Source organism: Rattus norvegicus, chromosome 9 (assembly GCF_021556685.1).
Source record: "Rattus norvegicus strain SHRSP/BbbUtx chromosome 9, alternate assembly SHRSP_T2T, whole genome shotgun sequence".
Taxonomy (NCBI): Eukaryota; Metazoa; Chordata; class Mammalia; order Rodentia; family Muridae; genus Rattus; species Rattus norvegicus.
Genome location: NC_141542.1, coordinates 53,522,464 through 53,541,673, shown reverse-complemented (window position 1 = coordinate 53,541,673; position 19,210 = coordinate 53,522,464). Strand labels below are relative to the sequence as shown.

Here is a 19,210-nt window from a genome sequence, read left to right as displayed (position 1 = left end):
ATATTAAATAGAAGTTGTTCCTGATCTTGGGAGAATGCTCTGAGTTTTTCCTCCCTTTATATGATGTTAGCTTCAGGTTGCTTTTATATAGTTTTTATTTTATTGAAGTGTGAGCCCACCATCCCCAGACTCTCTTTGATTGTTGTCATGAAAGAAATCTTGAATTTTATCAGTGACATTTTTTGTCCCATTTGAGAGAAACTTGATTTCTGTTCTTTGGTTCATTGATGTAACTTAACTAATTTACATATCTTGAATCACTTCTACGTTTGCTGAAATAAAGCCAACTTGGTCATGATGTGTGATATTTGTGATGTAGCATTCTTCAAGGATTTTAGCATCTATGTTTATCAAGGAGATTGGCCTGTAATTTTCTTTTTTGTTATATATTTTTATCTGATTGGTGTCAGAGTAATACTGGCTTCATAAGAAGAGCACAAAAGACTTCCTCTTCTATTTTATGGAATAATTTGAATAGAATTCATATATTTTTTGAAATTTTGGTACAACTTTACAGAAAATCCACTGGAACCAGCATTATAGTTGTGAGCTGCCAGGTAAGGGACTCAAACCTGGGTATTCTGAAAGAACAGCCAGTGCTTTTAACCACCCTCCTTCAATTTTAGTAGGTAGTTTTGCTGGGTATAATAGGGTTGTTTGGCAGTTATGTTCTTTTAGAGCTTGGAATTCTTCTTTCCTTTTGTCTTTTAAGTGTTTCTGTTGAATAACTAGGACCTATTCTGATGGATCTACCATATAGATGACATGACCTTTCTCTCGTGAAGTTTTAAGTACCCTTTTTTTATTCTGTGTTTCTAGTATTTTAATATGTTGGGAATTTCTTTTCTGGTTTGTCTTACTTGGAATTCTGTAAGCTTCCTGTACCTTACTAGGCATCTTTTTTTTCTATAGATTTGAGGAGGGGTTGGGGATTTAGCTCAGTGGTAGAGCGCTTGCCCTGGGTTCGGTCCCCAGCTCCGGAAAAAAAAAAAAGATTTGAGGAAATTTCTTCTATGATTTTATTAAAAATATTGTCTATGCCATTGGAGTAGGCTTCTTATCTGCTATAATTAGAAGATTCAATATTTTGGTTTTTCCATGTTGTCCCAAATCTCTTCCTTTGTATCCACGCTCTCTCCTCCATCCATTTATCGTTGACCTTTACTGCATGATTTGAATTCCCTCTCTTATCTTCCTGCCCTGATGCTGTTTTCCACATGATTCATTCTGTTCGTGAGGATTTCCAACTGAGCTTTAACTTGGCTAACTGAGATTTTCTTTTCAATCTCTTTGGTTTTTCTTCAGTATTTCTCTCTCTCTCTCTCTCTCTCTCTCTCTCTCTCTCTCTCTCCTTCTCTCTCTCTCTCCTCTCTTTCTCTCTCTCTCTCTCTCTCTCTCTCATTTGATTTTTATATCATGGGTTGATTTCCTTATTCATCTAGCTCTTTTATTTTGTTCTCAGAATATACCCATGCCCTTAAGTTGTTGATTATAGTTATAATTATTCTTTTAAGCTCTCTGGCTGCAAGTTCTTCCAAGCTATTTTCATTAGGAGCCAAAACAATGGGGTTAGTCCTGAAGGAGACATGTTACCTTGTTTTGGTTTTGTTTCTGCTCTGGGACTTCATAGTTTATTGGTTAAGTTTTTCTTTCTTTTGTACTTTTTGTTTTTTAAATTGAAATAAACTTTTCTTGTCTTTTAGTGGTGGTGGTTGTAGTGTTCACGGGAGGACTAAATTGTAGTAGGGTTGAGGTGCTGTTTGTTGTGTGGGACCCGTTTATAGGAACAAGGTCTTGATCTTATGCCTTCCTATGAGGGTGCCATCTTGTGGAAATGTGGTTATCTTGCTTAGGTCTGCAGCTTTTCTGAGCTGTGGACCTTTGCATGCCTGTGGATATTAACCAGAGTCAGATTGTGTGCAGTCCTATATCTTACATATTAATTCACTTACCATAAATACCAAAGTTACAAAGTAAAGGCTAATATTACTTGGTCACCGTATCCCCAAAAGTTAGCTACTTCATTGTTTAGTTACAGTTCCTCCATTGATTTTGAAGCTGAGCCTTTCTCTGTCATCCAAATTGTTTTGCTGTCTCTGCCTTTAGAATACTAGGGCTCTAGGCCTGTGCTGTCATACCCAGCTAGGACAATTATGGCTCCAGGCCTCTGCCACCATACCCAGCCAGGACAGGAGTCGCTGGCATGGATGGTACTTGAAGTTCAGGGGCATGCTTGGTTCTGATGAAAAGAATGCTGCAGACGGTTCGGGCAGTCGGTACAAAGTGCATACCTTCCCCTCGGTGATGCTCATCTCTAAGAGTTACAGCTGCTGTCTTCACACTGCTAAACTTTTTGATATCCTTCTCCTCTCCTGTTGATCCGGTTCATTGTACACACATCTGACCCAAAGCAGGGAGCTTAAGGACCATCTTGCAGCCTGATAGCAAGGCAGTCTTGACATTTCCCTGTTGAAATTGGTTCAGTACTTTTAAAAATAGCCTTCAGAGTAGCACCATTCACCAGCTGGGGACCAACTGAAATACATGAGTGTATGGGGATCGTTTCAGGTTACATGTAACACTGGGGAAACTCGGCCTGTGTTCTAGAGTCTGTGTTGTTACCCAGTGCCCCGCCCTTCCTGCTGCCTTGTGAAGTGTATCATAGCGTAGGGAAGCTACCTTAGCTCGGTTAACAAATGGTTTGGTTTCCTTTACTGCAGATTGTGCGGACAGATCTGAAGGAGTTAAGAGATTTCAATTTGGATGGTGCACCTTACGGTTACACGCCCTTCTGCGACAGCAGGAGAGAGATGGATGGCTACCGCTTCTGGAAGTCAGGCTACTGGGCCAGTCATTTGGCTGGACGAAAGTATCACATCAGGTACTGAAGGGCGCTCCCTGCAGAATGCCTTGCTTAGGGCTCTTTACCTGTGTATAAAGAGAGCCTTAATTTATTTAGCTGCATATACTGCACTCTGTTATTCATAGTTTCTCTGTTAGCGTGTCCTGACAGATAATCTATTCAAAACATTGTTTTGCCTATTTCAAGCATATTTGTCGCCTCTTGGGTCAGTGTATGGGCTGGACATGGTGCCACATGCCTTTAATCCAGCACTTGGGAGACAAAAATAGGCAGATCTCTTTGAGTTTGAAGCCAGTCTGGTCTACAAAGTGAGATCCTGTCTCAAAAACCAACCAAACGAACAAACAAAACCCACCACCACCACCACAGGGCTGGAGAGATGTCTCAGAGGTGAGGAAGACTGACTGCTTTTCCCTAGTACCTGGGTTCAATCGCCAGCACCCACACGTGGGTTCACACCTGTCTGTAACCCCAGGTCCAGGCAACTGATGCCTTTTGGCCTGTGTAGGCACCGTTTGCACATGATGTACAGACATAGATGCATAGACCCATATACATAAAAAAAAATTAAAGAAAAGATTTACCTGTTTTATGTGAATGAGTATTTTGCATGCATGAAGGCCAGCAGGTGTCAGATTCCTTGAAACTGGAGTTACAGGAGATTGTGAGCCCCTGTGTGCATGCTGGGAACCAAACTCTGACCGTCTAGAAGAGCAGCCAGGGCTCTCAACCTCTGAGCCTCCAGGGCCCTAAATAACTCCTTGCTGAAATGAACGCATACAGAGATGAATGATGAGATACAGGGATTCAGTTTTATACTTGTTCCCTGCCTCTCCCCCAGCCCCATCATCTAAGATGTCATCAGGATAGTGTTGGCCGATTGTTACTATTTATCAGTTTAATGATCTTTATCACTAAATCTTCTGATTAGCTAGAAATCTTGCCTCAGGAATTAATTTCCTTTTTAGACAGCAAAATAAAAAGCTGGTCAAAGTGAGCCATCAGAGCAGGGTGTGTGACCCTCTCTGCTGTGTGGCCACACCCTCCATGACCATCTTCCGCTCACTCTCTCGGGGACACTGGCCTGTTCCATTCATGGCCTGTCACACTGTTCACTTGGGTTCATTGTTGACACCCATCGATGGCTTGATTGTAACAAGTGTCTCCTCTTTGCTCAGTGCGCTGTATGTCGTGGATCTGAAGAAGTTTAGGAAAATAGCTGCTGGTGACAGACTCAGAGGACAGTACCAAGGTCTGAGTCAGGATCCCAACAGTCTTTCAAATCTTGATCAAGTAAGTGACCATTGGCTTTGGCAGGACACATAAAAGCATGCCGCTTGTGTCTGAAAATGAAGTAGTGTTTGTGTGCTCTGTCAGACTGAACTGTTCCTTCATAGAAAGTAAGTGTGTGTGTGTGTGTGTGTGTGTGTGTGTGTGAGAGAGAGAGAGAGAGAGAGAGAGACTGACTTATGTCTGATCTCAAAGGGACCGAGACTGTCAAATAGCTCAGAATCCACACAATAAAGTATTAAATTTTTTTTAACACTGACCCCCATGTCAGAAACTTTCAGGAAGGCTTGCGGAATAACTTTTAAAATAGCAGATTTTCAGAAGTGAAGTTTCAGGTTTGTTTTGTTTGGGTTTGTGTTTGTTCGTCTTTATGTGCATGGGTGGTTTGCCTGCGTGTAGGGCTGTGCACTGTGTGTGCTGTGCTCCCACAGACCAGAAAAGCGAGGGAGTCTGATCACCCTGAGTTGGAGGGACGGACAGTTGTTAGATGCTGTGCTGGGTCCTGTGGAGGAGCAGCCAGTGCTCCTACCCTCAGCCTTCTCTTCAGCCCTAGTTGTAGCTTTAGGTGTTTTAGATACCTACTGCCACTCTGCTGCTGTGGCTGCCGCTGCTGCTGTTTTGAGACTAGGTATTACTTGTAGCCTTGGTTGGCCTGGAACTTTGTAATCAAGACTGGTCTAGAGATCCACCCACCTCTGCCTCTATCCCCGAGAGCTGAGGTTAAAGGCATGAACCACCATGCCAGCTTAGTCTCATGTATTTTAAGAATTTTGTTTAAAGTCTTTCTTAAAATATTTTGTCATTTATTGTGATATGTAGCATCATGAAAAGAATCCATCTTCAGGTGTATCCCAGAGTCAGCACAAAGCCAAGGTCATAACCAGAACCCCGTCAGGGGCATGTCATCACGGACACCAGACTGCTGCCCTTCACCCCGACTTTGATGGGACTCAACCCTCTTTGCTGCTCGGTAGACTCAGTACTGAGCCTGTAGTCTCGCCTGGGTACCATGCTTCTTTTCAGTCTCTTGTCCCCTGCTGCCCTGGAGATGTGTGCCCTCTATTCACATTCCTTTGTAGTTTTGTGTGTCCTTCACTAGCTGATCTCCATTTGCGCCTCTTCTTCCTCCTCTTCCTCCTGTCCTTCCTTTTAGCTATGCATGGTGAAGCACACCTTGAATTCTAGCCTCTGGAGGAAGAGACAGCCTGGTCTACATAGAGAGTTCTAGGACAGCAAGGAAACCCTGTCTCAAAAACAAAACAAAGTTTGGGAAATACGCTTTCCAAACTAGCTGTGAATTCTGGACTCCAGCAGTCCTCTTGCCTCAGCCTTCTGAGAAGCAGGCACTACAAGCTTGTGCCACCCTGTCCTGAAATATTTGTAACATTTCACTTATGTGAACCATGCCGCTGCATGTTTTTGAGCTGGTTTTTGTGTACTGATGAGTGCCGTTAACATCTTAATTTATGTCAGTACGATTTGCATGAGTGCTAGCTAGCATTAGAAGTGTATATATAAGAGCCACTCCATTGCTCCTCCTTTGGACTGTTAGCAGTTGTGTCTTTGCCACAAGTTTGGTTGGTTTGCAGAGAATGTGAGGAAAGAATCTGTCTTTGTTCTTTTGTATTTATCCCCATTACTTTGGAGGAACATCATTCTGTGGTTTAACCAGGACCTCATAGTGCTGGCCGGACCCCAGCACCAGACACACCTGCAGCTCCATGTGCTTGGAGTATATATTCAGTGAATTTAAGCCTGCAACTTGGCAGTTCTGTCTTTTAGAAGTTTTAGTGTCATTCCTCTTTCCTGCCTTTGGTTTCTGAGTTTCCAGCTGGGCTGTTACCTGCCGCCCTGAATAATTTGTTTTGAGATCACTGTCTTCTGGCTGTGCTCGAGATCTGTATTTCAGGGGCACGGGCAGGTGGTGGTTGGCTGGTGGAGTGTTGTTGTGAGGTTTTTTTTTTTTTTTTTTTTTTTTTTTTTTTTTTTTTTTTTGAGATGGGCTCACACTGTAGCTGAGGCTGGCCTGGAGCTCAGTTCTGTAGCCAGGCTGGCCTCCATCTTACCATCCTCCTGCTTCAGCTTCCCGAGGGCTAAGGGCACAGGCGCTTGCCGCATGGCCGCTTCATGCTACATTAGTATCACGTTCCCAGGGATCCCTCTACCAGGTACTTCTGCCTCCATTTCCCTCTTTCTTACTTGGTTTTAGCAGGGTTTGTGGTTTTTTTCTTTAAAATTTGTGACTCTGTTCTATTTTGGAAATTGTCTTTGACTGTCTTTAGGCAGCGCCCTGCAGAGCTTCCTTTTTTTAAAAAAAGATTTATTTATTTAATGTATGAGTCCACTGTAGCTGTCTTCAGACACCAGAAGAGGGCATCGGATCCCATTACAGATGGTTGTGAGCCACCATGTGGTTGCTGGGAATTGAACTCAGGACCTCTGGAAGAGCAGTCGGTGCTCTTAACCACTGAGCTATCTCTCCAGCCTCTGTAGAGCTTCCTGACTAATTATCTGCCTTTACTCGGTGCCCTCCCCCTCCCCCTCCCCTTCCCTTCTCATTTAATTTGTTATTTTAGTCTTTTGTACTTTGTTCTTCAGGGTTCGTCCCTAATTTTAGTTAACAGATTTGCTTCCACTTCAGTATTTTTGTTTTCAGTCTGTGCTGAAGTTCTCTACCTTTATTTTTAGCAGCCGTCTCATGCAGAGCAACTGTTTGGACTGCAAGGTCTGTGACCCACCTGCTGGCTTTCACCTCATGACCTCTGTGCATATGACTATTTTTGTTCATGTTTTCTCTCAGCCGTGTTTCTTTTCTCTGTTTTTTCTCTTTTATTGAAAATAGATTTTTTCCCCCTCACATAATATATCCTGGTTCTAGTTTCCCATTCCTCCCCCGCTCACATTGGATTCACTTGCTTTCTGTCTCTTAGTAGAAAAATAGCTTCTAAGGGATAATAATAAAATACAGTATAAAAAGATAAAACAAAAGCTAACACATTCACAAAACCAATAGAAGCAAGAAAAAGCACAAGAATCAGAAACCCACTCATTTGCATACTTAGCAATCCCATAAAAACCCCAAACTGGGGGGTTGGGGATTTAGCTCAGTGGTAGAGCGCTTGCCTAGGAAGCGCAAGGCCCTGGGTTTGGTCCCCAGCTCCGAAAAAAAGAACCAAAAAAAAAAAAAAACCAAACCCCAAACTGGAAGCCATGATATATATTGCAAAGGAGGTGTAGGTATATTTTATAATATAAAATATAATATAAATTATTATAATAGACATTATATATATAATTAAAAGAAGACAAAAATTTTTTTAAAGGGAAAAAGCCCCAAGGTGACATTATGAATCCGAGAACCTCCAAAGATACCATTGAGCTTTTCTGTTGGTCATCTCCTACTGGGCATCTCCTACTTGGGTTCTCCTACTGGGCATCTCCTACTGGGCATCTCCTACTGGGCTTCTCCTACTAGGCTTCTCCTACTGGGCATCTCCTACTAGGCTTCTCCTACTGGGCTTCTCCTACTAGGCGTGCAGCCTGCCCTTAAGTAGTTTGTTTCACCAAGGAGACTTCCTTGAAGGAAACTAAGTTTTCCTCTGCCAGTGGTTGTTAATTGGAGCTAGCTTCTAGGTTAGCAATGGAACAGTGTCCACTTCTCCATTCAGCTCTGGGACCCTGTGCAGGCCCATGATTGAACTATGATTGTAGCAGAATGTCAGTAGGGGTCGTTTTATTTCTGTGTTTTGTTTTGTTGAAGGACAATAGGTTTTTTTAAGGACTTTGTTTTACCTAGGTTCCTGGGCTGTCTAGTCTCAGGTTCTTGGTCAGTCAAGCAGTGACAGGGATGGGTTCCATCTTGTGGGCTGGGACTAAATCAGGTCAGCTACTGTGTGTTACTGACAGTGGGCTCCCAGATCCTCGGGTTGAGATCAACTGAAAACTCCAGGCCAAGAGTAGAGCAGGGAGCAGGGCTATGAACTCACAGTGCTTCACAGTGCGCCTCCTCCAGAGAGGCCACACCATGTTCCCAAACAGCCCAGCCAGCTGCGAACTGAGCTCAAGAACTGAGCCTGTGAGGGGAATTCTCCTTCAAACCACCCCAGTAGTTCACCCTGAAGTTGCAGCTGTGTCCTTAGTATGCAGAGCTGGTCCCTCAGAACTCCTGTCAACAACAAGCGTTGTATGTGAATCTTAGTTGCTGGGGATGGGTGGCTACTGAAACCCTTAGAAGGCATCTCTAAGCACCTGTGCTAGAGAAAGAACACCAGGCTTTGAGAGTCGCTGTTCTCTTATTGGTCTTTGAGGCCTGCAAGCTTATGCTTTTATTCTCTTTGATGGTGGTGGTGACAGTGAGCGGGGCCTTGTACATGCAGAGCACACACCACAGAACCACTTGACTCCCAGCCTCAACCATGTGTCTTTCCTAACACCGTCAGCTACTCGGCATCTCAGGGATCCATAGTCTCGTTTACCTCATCTGCTGATGCTGGAAGTAGGTTTGTTCTTCCTGAAGAACATGGCGTTTAGTGGACACTGTTCTTACCACAGTAGTGCAGGTTCCAGTGTCTAGAGGTAAACTCAGACCAAGACTGACATTTGATCATTTCAGTTTATTTTGTTGACAGGGTTTGATGAAGGAAACTTCTCTGTCACTTTCTATTTCTGTGACAGAACACCATGACCAAGGCCATTGGCAAAGCCTTAGCTAGGCCTGTGGTGTCAGAGGGTCAGAGTCCTTGATAGTCAGGCAAAGAAAACGCCAAACCAAAAACCAAAAAGCATGGAAGCAGAGACAGCTGAGCGCTCACATCTTTACTACGAGTGAGAGATGGAGAGAGATGGTGTAGGTCTTTTGAAATGTCAGTCTGCCCCCAGTGACACACCTCCTCCAACAAGGCCACACCTCCTGACCCGGCCCCATATGGTTGGTGGAAATAGTTCCACCATGTGGGATCAAGTATTCAGACCTATGATCCGTGTTCAGACCAGCACAGGAGCCGTCTGTCTGTCTTACCCCATTGCATATAAGGCTGTGGTGCTTGTTGCTTGCAACAGATGACTTGGTGTGGCCTGGTTGTGGTTCTGAGACAGGATCTCACGTAGCCACGCTGGCTGGAACTCAGTGACTGTGAACCCTCCTGCCTCTGCCTCCAGAGTGCTAGGATTGCAGTGCACAGTGCTACACTCAGCCATTCTTTACAAGCTTCAGCCAGTCAGTTCTATGCATTTATTCCAGTGGTATATTGGATTTCCCCCAGAGTGTTAGGACAGTAGAACGTTTTATTGTGGGAGAAATGTGGGCCCCGGCACTTGGGAGCAGGAAGTCAGTGCTTCTCTTCTGGAAAACTATAGAGTGTAAGACCCTTCAGAAGTGAGCAGGCTGCATGGTGACTCACCTCTGTAATCTCAGCACATGAGAGGCCAGGCACGAGGACTTCCCAAGACCCAGACCAGCATGGGCAACAGACTCAACAAAGCAAAACAATGGGAATTTTTTAAATTTACTTTCATACTGGGAAATGTAGTCGAATATTGCTTGTGTTGTTTTGGTTCTTTTTTATATGTATACATGTTTGCCTGCATGTGTGTATATGTACCATCTGTGTGCCTAGAGCTGGAGGAGCCCATAAAGGGCACCAGATTCCCTAGCATTGGAGATACAGATGGTTGTGAGCGGCCAGATGGTGGGAACCAACCTGGATCCTCTGTAAGAGGTGCTAATGCCCTGAATGAACTGCATAGTCACCCCTTTGGCTCCTAGCTGAGGGAGAATTATTGTGTTTTTTTTTTTAAGTTCTACTTATGTGTACACGTGCTTATACGTGGAAATGTGCAGGTGTGTGTAGGTGTCTGCAGAGGCCAGAAAGAGGCATCAGATCCCCTGGGTTCTGGGAGGTGAACCCGGCGCTCTGGAAGAACAGGATGCTCTTAATGCTGAGCCAGCTCTCCAGCCCTCCAGTTGAACTCTAAGCCAACACTGCTTGCTTACTTAAATTTCTTTCTGCATTTTAGATCTTTGTGTTTTATTTCTTTACCAAATAGGATTTGCCCAATAACATGATCCATCAGGTGCCAATCAAATCGCTCCCTCAGGAGTGGCTTTGGTGTGAGACGTGGTGTGATGATGCCTCTAAGAAGCGGGCCAAGACCATCGACCTGGTGAGCTGCCCTCCCTCCCTGTCCTGGGGCCTGTGACAGAGCCTGGCGGCTGCCAACGCCCATTCAAGTTGGCGTTCTCTGAGTTGTGCTTGGAGCTGCAAAGCATGTCCTGGTCACGTCTGCAGGGCTCTTCCTTGCTTGCCAGATGCAGCAGCCTGCAGGGCTGTTTTCTGCTGCGTCACCCTTGTCTTCCACTTCATCCCTGTGCCTGGACAGGTTTCTGTTTAACCTGTAACCGTTGCTGACCTTGGTTTTGAGAGCAGTTTACTGATTAGCCAGGCAAGCCCTAAAATCCTGCTCTCCCTTACTTAGTCTCACGGGTGCTGCTGGAGCCCTGTGGCATCTGGACAGAGTGCCTTTGCACCACTGAGGTGTGTTGGTTGTGTTTTCAGTGTAATAATCCCATGACTAAGGAGCCCAAACTGGAGGCTGCTGTGCGGATCGTCCCTGAGTGGCAAGACTACGACCAGGAGATCAAGCAGTTGCAGACCCTCTTCCAAGAGGAGAAAGAGTTGGGGACCCTGCATGAAGAGGAGACACAGGAAGGTGAGTGTGAACCTGACTTTGGATAAGTCATTCCCAGCTTCCGATTTGTTGCCGAGACAATGGAGGGGTCCCTTGCCCTGACCCCATCCAGGGTCTGTTTTTCATTTTGTCCCTCAGCCAGCCTTCTGAACAGCACATTCAATGCAGTTTTGTCGTCCTCCACCCAACAAACATGCGTGCTTACTTGTTTTGGTCAAAAATTGTGTGTGTGTGTGTGTGTGTGTGTGTGTGTGTGTGTGTGTGTGTGTATTTAGTGGTGGGGTGCACACAGGTGTTGGTGTGTGTGTATGTGTGTATGTATGTACGTATGTATATGTATGTATGTGTGTATTTAGTGGTGGGTGCACACAGGTGCTGGTGTGTGTATGTATGTATGTGTGTATGTACCTATGTGTGTATTTGGTGGTGGGGTGCACACAGGTGTTGGTGTGTGTATGTGTGTGTATGTATGTATGTGTGTATGTACCTATGTGTGTATTTGGTGGTGGGGTGCACACAGGTGTTGGTGTGTGTATGTGTGTGTATGTATGTATGTGTGTATGTACCTATGTGTGTATTTGGTGGTGGGGTGCACACAGGTGTTGGTGTGTACCACCAGCACGCCTGTAGACGTCAGGACAGCTTACTTTGAGTGGCCAGCTCTCTCCTTCTGCCAGTGTACTTACCACAGCCTTACAGCAAACCGCTCATGGGGCAATTGTGGGGTTTTCTTTTTGAAGCCACTAAAGCTTGCAAATAAACTCTCATATGCTTGTCTGTCAATGCAAGTCTAGAGGGTTTGCGCCAGGCTGGGAAGTGAGAGGACCAAGAGGTAAACTCACTTGCACCAGCCTATACCAGTGAGTAAATTGGACTCTTGATTATGAACTTCTCCTCCTTTAAACTCATCCTAAGAAGCAAGTGCAGAGTTTGGATCTGGAGTGACTTGAGAGTCCGTCCTGGAGACTGCAGGATATAAGTGTCATAGCTAGAAGGTTACAGTCACACACTCACCACAAAAACTCGGATCTGGAGCAGGAGAGACAGCTCAGCTTTAAAAATCACTGTAACTCCAGTTCCAGGGCATCTGATGCCCTCTTCTGGCCTTTGTGAGCTCAGCATGCATGTGGTACAGGGACACAAGGCAGAATACCCAGACACATAAAGAATGAAAATAGGTATTTTTAAGAAATTCATTATGCAGTTACCTATGGATAAATGGACAAAGAAAAGGAACAGACTGTTCAAAAGAAGAGCCATACGTGAGGTATGGAGACAGTGATCACATTAGTCACCATTAGTATCTGTACCTCAAATGTAGATGGAGTGGTAAAGCCATCATAGAGGAAGGACGGTGGTGAGACTGGTGAACGAGCCTTGCTGAAGCTGTCCGTGTGTCTGGAAAGCCTTGTTTAAAAGCAGCGGGTCTGAGCCTTTAAATTCTGTACCAATGGGCCAGAGAGATGGCTCAGCAGGACAAGTGCTTGCTTCATAACCTGAGTTCTCATTCCCACAACTCAGGTCAAAGCAAAGGAGAGAACCCACTCCTCAGAGTTGTCCTGTGCGCACGTGTGCTCCGTGACACGTGTACAATAATGGTAGCAAGTACAAGCATGTTATGCAAGAAATGCTTCTCTCTTCAGCAATGCCTCTATTGAGAATCATCTTAAATAACTCAAGGGAAAAGCAATACACGCGGAGAGGGAGGCTTACTTTCCTGATACATATCAATTAGCATCGTTAAAACAGTTTGAGGATCAGAGAACAGCTCCCCTGGCTCACAGAAAGAATGTGTCAGTGCAGCAGGCCTCCAAGAAGTGTGTGGCGCTGCCCTTGTAGAGGCAGTGAGAGCCCAAGGGCAAGCGGCAGTTCTTAAAACTGAAACCATCTCCTTCTCTTAGGTTTGCTTTCAGACCTTCATACAGAAAGGTGAATGCCAAGCTTCTGTAAACCATCTGAGGACTGCAGATGTGCTGTGGGCTGTGCTCACACTGGGTTATGACTTAAACCTCATGTTCCGTTGTTCTCTCCCCAGGATCTCAGAAGCATGAAGAATTATGATCTCTGGAGGAAGATAGGGGACCCACGTCTGACAGTTTTGTACTAAATGCTGTTTTTTTCTGATCTGTTGAAACAACTGCTGATGAACTGACTGATTGGGCAGGTGTATCACACCTATTGATCTGAGCATTTGATTAGACTACTGCACCCTAGTGGGTGCTAGATCCTTGGGGCTAAGGCTCTGTTGGATTTGTACCTCAGAGGAAGACAAGTGACCGATCTTCTGGGACTCTCTTCTCGCCAGAGGGAACTGAAAGAAGCCCAGTCCTTCGGTGCCCACATCCCAGAGCACACATTGTTGTGCTGGTCCAGGAGCTGGCCAGAAAGGTCACCATGCTCTTCCTTACCTCAGTTTACCTGCAGCCCTCGCTGCAGTGCAGATGCCCACCCTGTACCAGGTCAGGCCGGCAGATGCTTCATCCATGCCTCGAGGTCTACGCCAACACGCTCCTCCCATCTCCTCTCCTCCCCTCCCCTTCCCCTTCCCAAGCATTGGGCTCCTTGTTTAATTGAGCCAAACCAATAATCATGTGTCTTCAGGGTTGGCTCAGTACAGTTGCTAAGCAAATCGGTCTTCAGGAGAACTGGGGTGGTGTGGATAAGACTGGACAAACAGCAGGTAGCAGAGTTTTGGGATGTTCAAGGGAAGATAGAAACATTGGCCATTCTCTTCAGTCCACTATGGCTGAAGTCAAAGGAAGCTTGATTCTGTTCCCAGTGAACTTTCTAGGTAATTGTTTTGTAAACAATTTTTATATTTATGAAAATGTTTTGCCTTTTCTTCCTACTTTCTAAAAAGCTGTTGGTTATCAGTTACCTGGCTGGGCATAGGCGTCCCGAGTCCCTCAGTAACCCCTCTCAGCTTACTCGGCCTCCATCCGGATGGTCACCATTCTGTCTGCCCTTTCCCTTGTAGAGTTTTCTCTCGGACCCTGGAGACTGTGTCTTTGGATGTTTCTTCCCCCAAGTGCTCTCAGACCTATGACCAGGAATGACTCTATCTCTGGAACTCAGTTTCCTATACTCTTCTGTCTTTCCCTTTGGCTTTGGCTCTGAGGGTCGGTCACTTTTGGCCTTTGAGACTTGCCAAGGTCCGGTCTGGTTGTAAGGTACCTGCTGCTATCTGAAACAGCGCCCTTCATTGCTTTGTGTGTTTTCACAGCCACAGCCCAGCATCACCTCAGGAGCAGCCTGGGCTGAGGAGCCTTTGAGGGGTTGTTAACCTGGCTGGACAGGTGTAGGTGTGTAGTATCACCTCTGCCCAGGACTCAGGGATCTATGCAGAGAGTAAGTGTTGCTGGGCACCAGGCTGCCTTCCACCTCACAGGGGCAGATTTAAAAAATCAGAAGGGAGCTGGGGTGTGGCTCAGTGGCAGACAGAGAGCTTATCCAGCAAACCCAAGGCCTTGCCTTCTGTCTGGCACTATACCCCCACATACACAAAAAAAATAAAGACTGAATATGAGGAAGGAGTACTGTAGGTGACTAAGTCCCCATCTATCTAAGTTAGGTTTCAAGGAAGAATGACCTACCTGAGCCATGGTTGGGGATTTGAGTGGACAGTTGTTAAGTAATAAATAGCGAGAGACAAAAAAATAAATCGATTGGGAACTCAGAGAACCAGCATAAATCCCTTAACTCAGTCAGCTGGAGTTCCCTGCTGAGAGCCCTGGGGAGAGCACAAGTGTCCCCCCTCAGTTGAGGTTTCCAAGTAAAAGAACAAAGAGTGACACTAAAAATAACATCATCCAATTCGGTGCTCTCAACATTCCCCAAGAAACCAGCTGGGAAGCTGACACGGTCAGCCAGAGTTTCCCCGGGCGTGCGTCCGTCCATCCCTCTCCCACTGCAGGCGCTTTCGTGTTGAGGACAGGCTGTAGCTGAGCCCTCTGACCTTGGAAAGGTGTCTGGGGATAAATTACTTCCTGGCTGTTTCCAAGGATGTTGTATTTTGACTCTTGGAGTATCAAACTGTTTTGTCATTTGTTATGAAGTTGGGGAGGGGCACACATCCCTAGACAAAGGCCATGGAGGATACTTTGAGGTAAACATGTCCCATAGCTAGCGTCTTAGCTTAACTAGCACATTTATTGATACAATGTATATTACAACATGAATTTTAAAAATAAAAAAATTTACCACACATATATCAAGTAATTAATTTTTTTGCCCCATTTTCAAATCCAATTGTGATCTTAAGATCCAGCCTTTGTTCAGGCTTCATGTCCACACTGGATTAAGCTTTCAGGGATGCCCCACTGCTGTGCCCAACTGTAAGCAGAAACCGTCCTCCTTGTGTCCTAGGAGCCTGGAGTGTTGGGCAGGGAATAGTCCGTGCTTATAAATGCTGGCCCCGGTGACCAGTTTCCTTTTTACCAAGACATGTGTGCATCCTCTGTGGAAAAGGAAGATGTAGGTCCCCTGTGGTCCTTTACCCACTAGTGTGTCACCACCTTGATGTATTCACAGTTGATGCTGGCTTAGCCAGACCCAGCCTGCTTCTAAAGCTGTCCAGGCCCCTCCTCTGCCGGTTCCTTCCTCGCTTCCTGTGGATTAATCATCTCTATAGATAAAGCAACTGCCACAAATGGGATGCCGCCTTCAAGTGCCCCTCGGAAGGGCATCCCTGTCAGTTTCACCTGACATCACCATGTAAGAGCATACTGTGACTGAAGAAAGAAATGAATTATTCTCCAAGAAGCAGGAAGTAACTGATCACATGGATTATTCAGGCTTCTGGAAAGTTCCAAGTTCTTGGCCTGCGTCTAAACGGTTCTTTGACCTCTTGTCATGTAGGAGTAGAATTGTTTCCTTTCTGAATCACTAGGGCAGTGTGACCTGTGACATGTCAGAGTCACATGTGCCAGTGTGAGTCGGTTGCTGTGTTCTGTGAAAAGCGGCACGTGACTGGCACCTAGAGCTGCCAGGGCACAGGTCTCCAGAGTCCTGGGCTTAGCCAAAAGCATACTGGAGGTGCCCATGTTGAGATGTGGGTGGACTTCAGAGGATAGTTGGCATCGCTGCCCTGGCAGGAGCTGCATTTCTGGTTGAACGTGATCGTCTCCGGGCGTGCATGCACTGCGCTGGGCCTGTCTGGTCAGAAGCAGACTTCACAGCAGGTATGTTACCTGGTTTTCGTCTGAATCGCTGAAGGGTGAGCTGAGAGCCCAGAGATAAAGAAGGAAGAGGAAACCAGGAAGCAAGCTTGACTGGCATATTTTAGACTGGTTGGACATGGTCACCAGCATGAAGTCGCTCCTCATGTGCCCTTATCCTCCAGGACTAAACGGCCTTCTAAAATTACCCTTCCCAGTTAGAGCTTACTCTCAAAGAAAGGATGCACTGGAGGCGTTAGGAGGGTGAGCCTGCACTTTTTTTGGGTAGATCCTATCTGTCTAGAGGGACAGATGCTGGCAGCACAGAGCATGGCTTCCAGGGCTCAGTCTTCTTGAGTTGTTGAGTCCTTGGCTTTATGGGATATTGTGTGGCGACAGAGTCAATCAAACGGCTCATCATACTGTTGTTTAGTAAGTAGGTAGCTGTTTTCTGTTGAGTTTCATGAGCTCCCGCTTCTCTGCCTTAAGGTACTGAGGACTTCTCAAATGCTGGATCAAGCACATTAAACACTGTCACTCAGGAAGTTACAGAAATTTCCAGGTGTCTGGAAGGTTCTCCTCTCTCATTCACTGCTGCTGTCTTGTGTCTCTGTATAATAACAGAAAGCTCTTCTGTGTTACATAACAGTGGTGGATTGGCCAAGCGTGCAGACTCTCCTCACGGAGTCATCGTGTGCTGACAGTCTGCAGCAGCAGATGAGGGTCAGTGCCAAGTATCCACATGCCACAGGGAAGCCCATCAAACCGGGGACAGAGAGCAGGAGACCTCTCCCGAGTCTCCTGGGTCCTTAGCATGTGGAGGGTCTGTGACCGGCTGTATGAGCAGGACTTGGCGCCACGGGGTCTTTTCCAGCCTGTTCCCACCACCTTATTTGTCCCCACTGAACTCTCGACAGAGAACTCGGCACCATTCCTTTAGCCAGATGCAAACTACATTAGCCTAAGATTGGCAGTTTGGAACAAGAGACTACCAAGCACTCTGTTTTCCTACCAGAAAAGGGAAAATGGAGACAGAGCTTAGGTTTTAAAAAGAAACTCTGTCCCACCATCCATTCAAACCAACACCTCACCTCATTCAGCGATGAGGTTAATGTTGTGGATGTCTTAGTCCAATGCAGGTGTCACCGTGAGAGTAAGCTCTGTCCAACACAATAAAATCCCTCCTCTCTTCTTACAGCTGTCTGCTTGGTCATTGTGTGTGTGTGTGTGTGTGTGTGTGTGTGTGTGTGTGTGTCTGTGTGTGTGTGTGTGTGTGTGTGTGTGTGTGTGTGTGTGTGAAGGTAATCTAGCCCTTTCCTTCTCAGAGGTTGGAGGGCTCCAGGGTCTGGCCACAACTAGTCCTACAGGTCTTGGGCCAACAGCCAGGCCCCTAACTCTGGGACCTGCCCCCAGCAGAGCCTGGGTGACAAGCACAGTGCCAACCATGAGAGGCAGGTGCATGGAGCCTCAGAGCGTGCTGCAGACCTCTTCACTGAGTCCCCCAGGAGACATGTGGGTTCTGCCCCACTCCCCTTCTCTGAGCTGCTCGGGGGTGGGAGTGGAGCCAAGTCCAGTTTGACCACTCCAGGATCAGTCCACACTTCAGACCGATGTGCCCAGTGTCCTTGCTGAGGTGGTGGTAGTCAAGTCCTGGTGCATGATGCGGGGAGGAGGTTAGTGGGCAGGAGAAGCTTCTACAGGGAAATGAAGCTTAAATACAGCCTGGCAAAGAAGGGGGAGTTCTGTGTGTGTTTGGTTTTGTGTATGGGGGACTGGGGTGTGTGTGTGTGTGTGTGTGTGTGTGTGCCAGAGGGTACCATCACTACTCTTCAGGAGTCATTTCCTCTGTTTGAGACAAGTTCTTCTGTGACAGAACCCACCTAACCAGCTGGGGAGCAATCCCCAGGGATCTCCGGGCTCTGCCTCTTAGATCTCACTTGGTAATTCCTTTGCTCTTAATGTGCCCTGCACTTGCACCTTTACTCGCAAGTTTTAATTTATAAATGTATGAGTACTCAAGGTTCTCAGTGTGAAAGCTTGAAATGTAAGTATATTGATGATTGCCACAATGGGTGCATGACACCTGCCGCCTGTCACCAAACATCAAAGATGGTTTCCAGCTGGAAGGCTATCTGAGCAGGATCCTCCATTACCTCAACTCACCTCCAGCTCAGAGCTTCTCAACCCTTCTTCATCCTGGTCTCCTTTTGCCTGAAGAACTTTTATGTGTCCCTGGGTATAGAAAATAAGTACACACATCAGACATTTATTGATGATAAATCAAAGATGTATTTTAGAACATTTGTATAAATATAATTTTATCATTTGTATCAGTTACCTTTATACTACTGTGATAAAACACCATGACTGAGGCAGCTTATAGAAGGAAGGGTTTATTTACCCTTGTGATTCCAAAAGGATAAGAGCCTGTCATGGGAGGGAACTATGGCAGCAAGCAGCAGGCTGGAGTGGAAGCTGAGGGCTCATCTCCTGAACTGCAGACAGGAAAGAGAGAACTAGGAATGGGGCAAGCGAAACCCAGAAAGCCTTCAGTGACAGGCAGATGCTCCAACATGACCACATACCCTACGACTCCCCAGCTGCAGATAAAGTAACCAAATGCATCAGATGGTGGGGACATCTCCACGTTCCATTCCCTGGGCCCCATTGTCTTGTGACCACATCAGAATGCCAAGTGCATGAAGCTCAACACCAAGAGTCTCTTCTGAGACTCAAGGCAAGGTCCCTATAAAATCGAAAAGCAAAAACAGATGCCCACCACACATGGTCCAGAGCATACACCACTGCTCCGAAAGGATCTACACAACATGGAAGTCAGTGGATAATCAGTTGACGGCCCTCACCTTCCACTTTGAGACAGGGTCTCATTCTCCACTCCTTCTGCCAGGCTAGCTAGCTTCAGAGCTGCCGGAGACTCTCCTGTCTCCACCTCCCATTTCCCCGTAAGTTCACGGGGAACAGTTATCCTTCAACATCCCCCTTTTCTGTAACGTGGCTTGTAGCGGTCTCACCTTAGGTTGTGTGTCCTGTGCAGGAAGCGCTTTAGCCGTTGACCCAGTTTGCCCCATCTTTTAATGATTTTTTTAAAGATGCAACTTAAGCAGCAGTTTTAAAATATTTTAAGCTTGTGTGTATGTGTGTGTTGTGAGCCTGTGTGTATTTGTGTGTGCCATGTGTGTGCAGGTACAACCAG

At 46.1% G+C, this 19,210-nt stretch overlaps 1 protein-coding gene across 2 annotated transcripts in view; it reads left to right on the top strand.

Moving 5' to 3' along the window:
* Positions 1-17,191, top strand: part of Uggt1 (UDP-glucose glycoprotein glucosyltransferase 1) — a 113,222-nt gene extending 96,031 nt beyond the window's left edge. The window contains exons 36-40 of one of the 2 annotated variants that reach the window (XM_087564676.1): positions 2,721-2,881; positions 4,042-4,156; positions 10,199-10,315; positions 10,708-10,861; positions 12,876-17,191. In XM_087564676.1, coding sequence (XP_087420802.1) covers positions 2,721-2,881; positions 4,042-4,156; positions 10,199-10,315; positions 10,708-10,861; positions 12,876-12,901 — 573 coding nt within the window. In that variant the 3' untranslated portion in view covers positions 12,902-17,191. The remainder of the gene's footprint in view (positions 1-2,720; positions 2,882-4,041; positions 4,157-10,198; positions 10,316-10,707; positions 10,862-12,875) is intronic. The other variant, NM_133596.2, reaches the window with a different exon arrangement.
* The last annotated feature ends 2,019 nt before the right edge of the window (positions 17,192-19,210 follow it).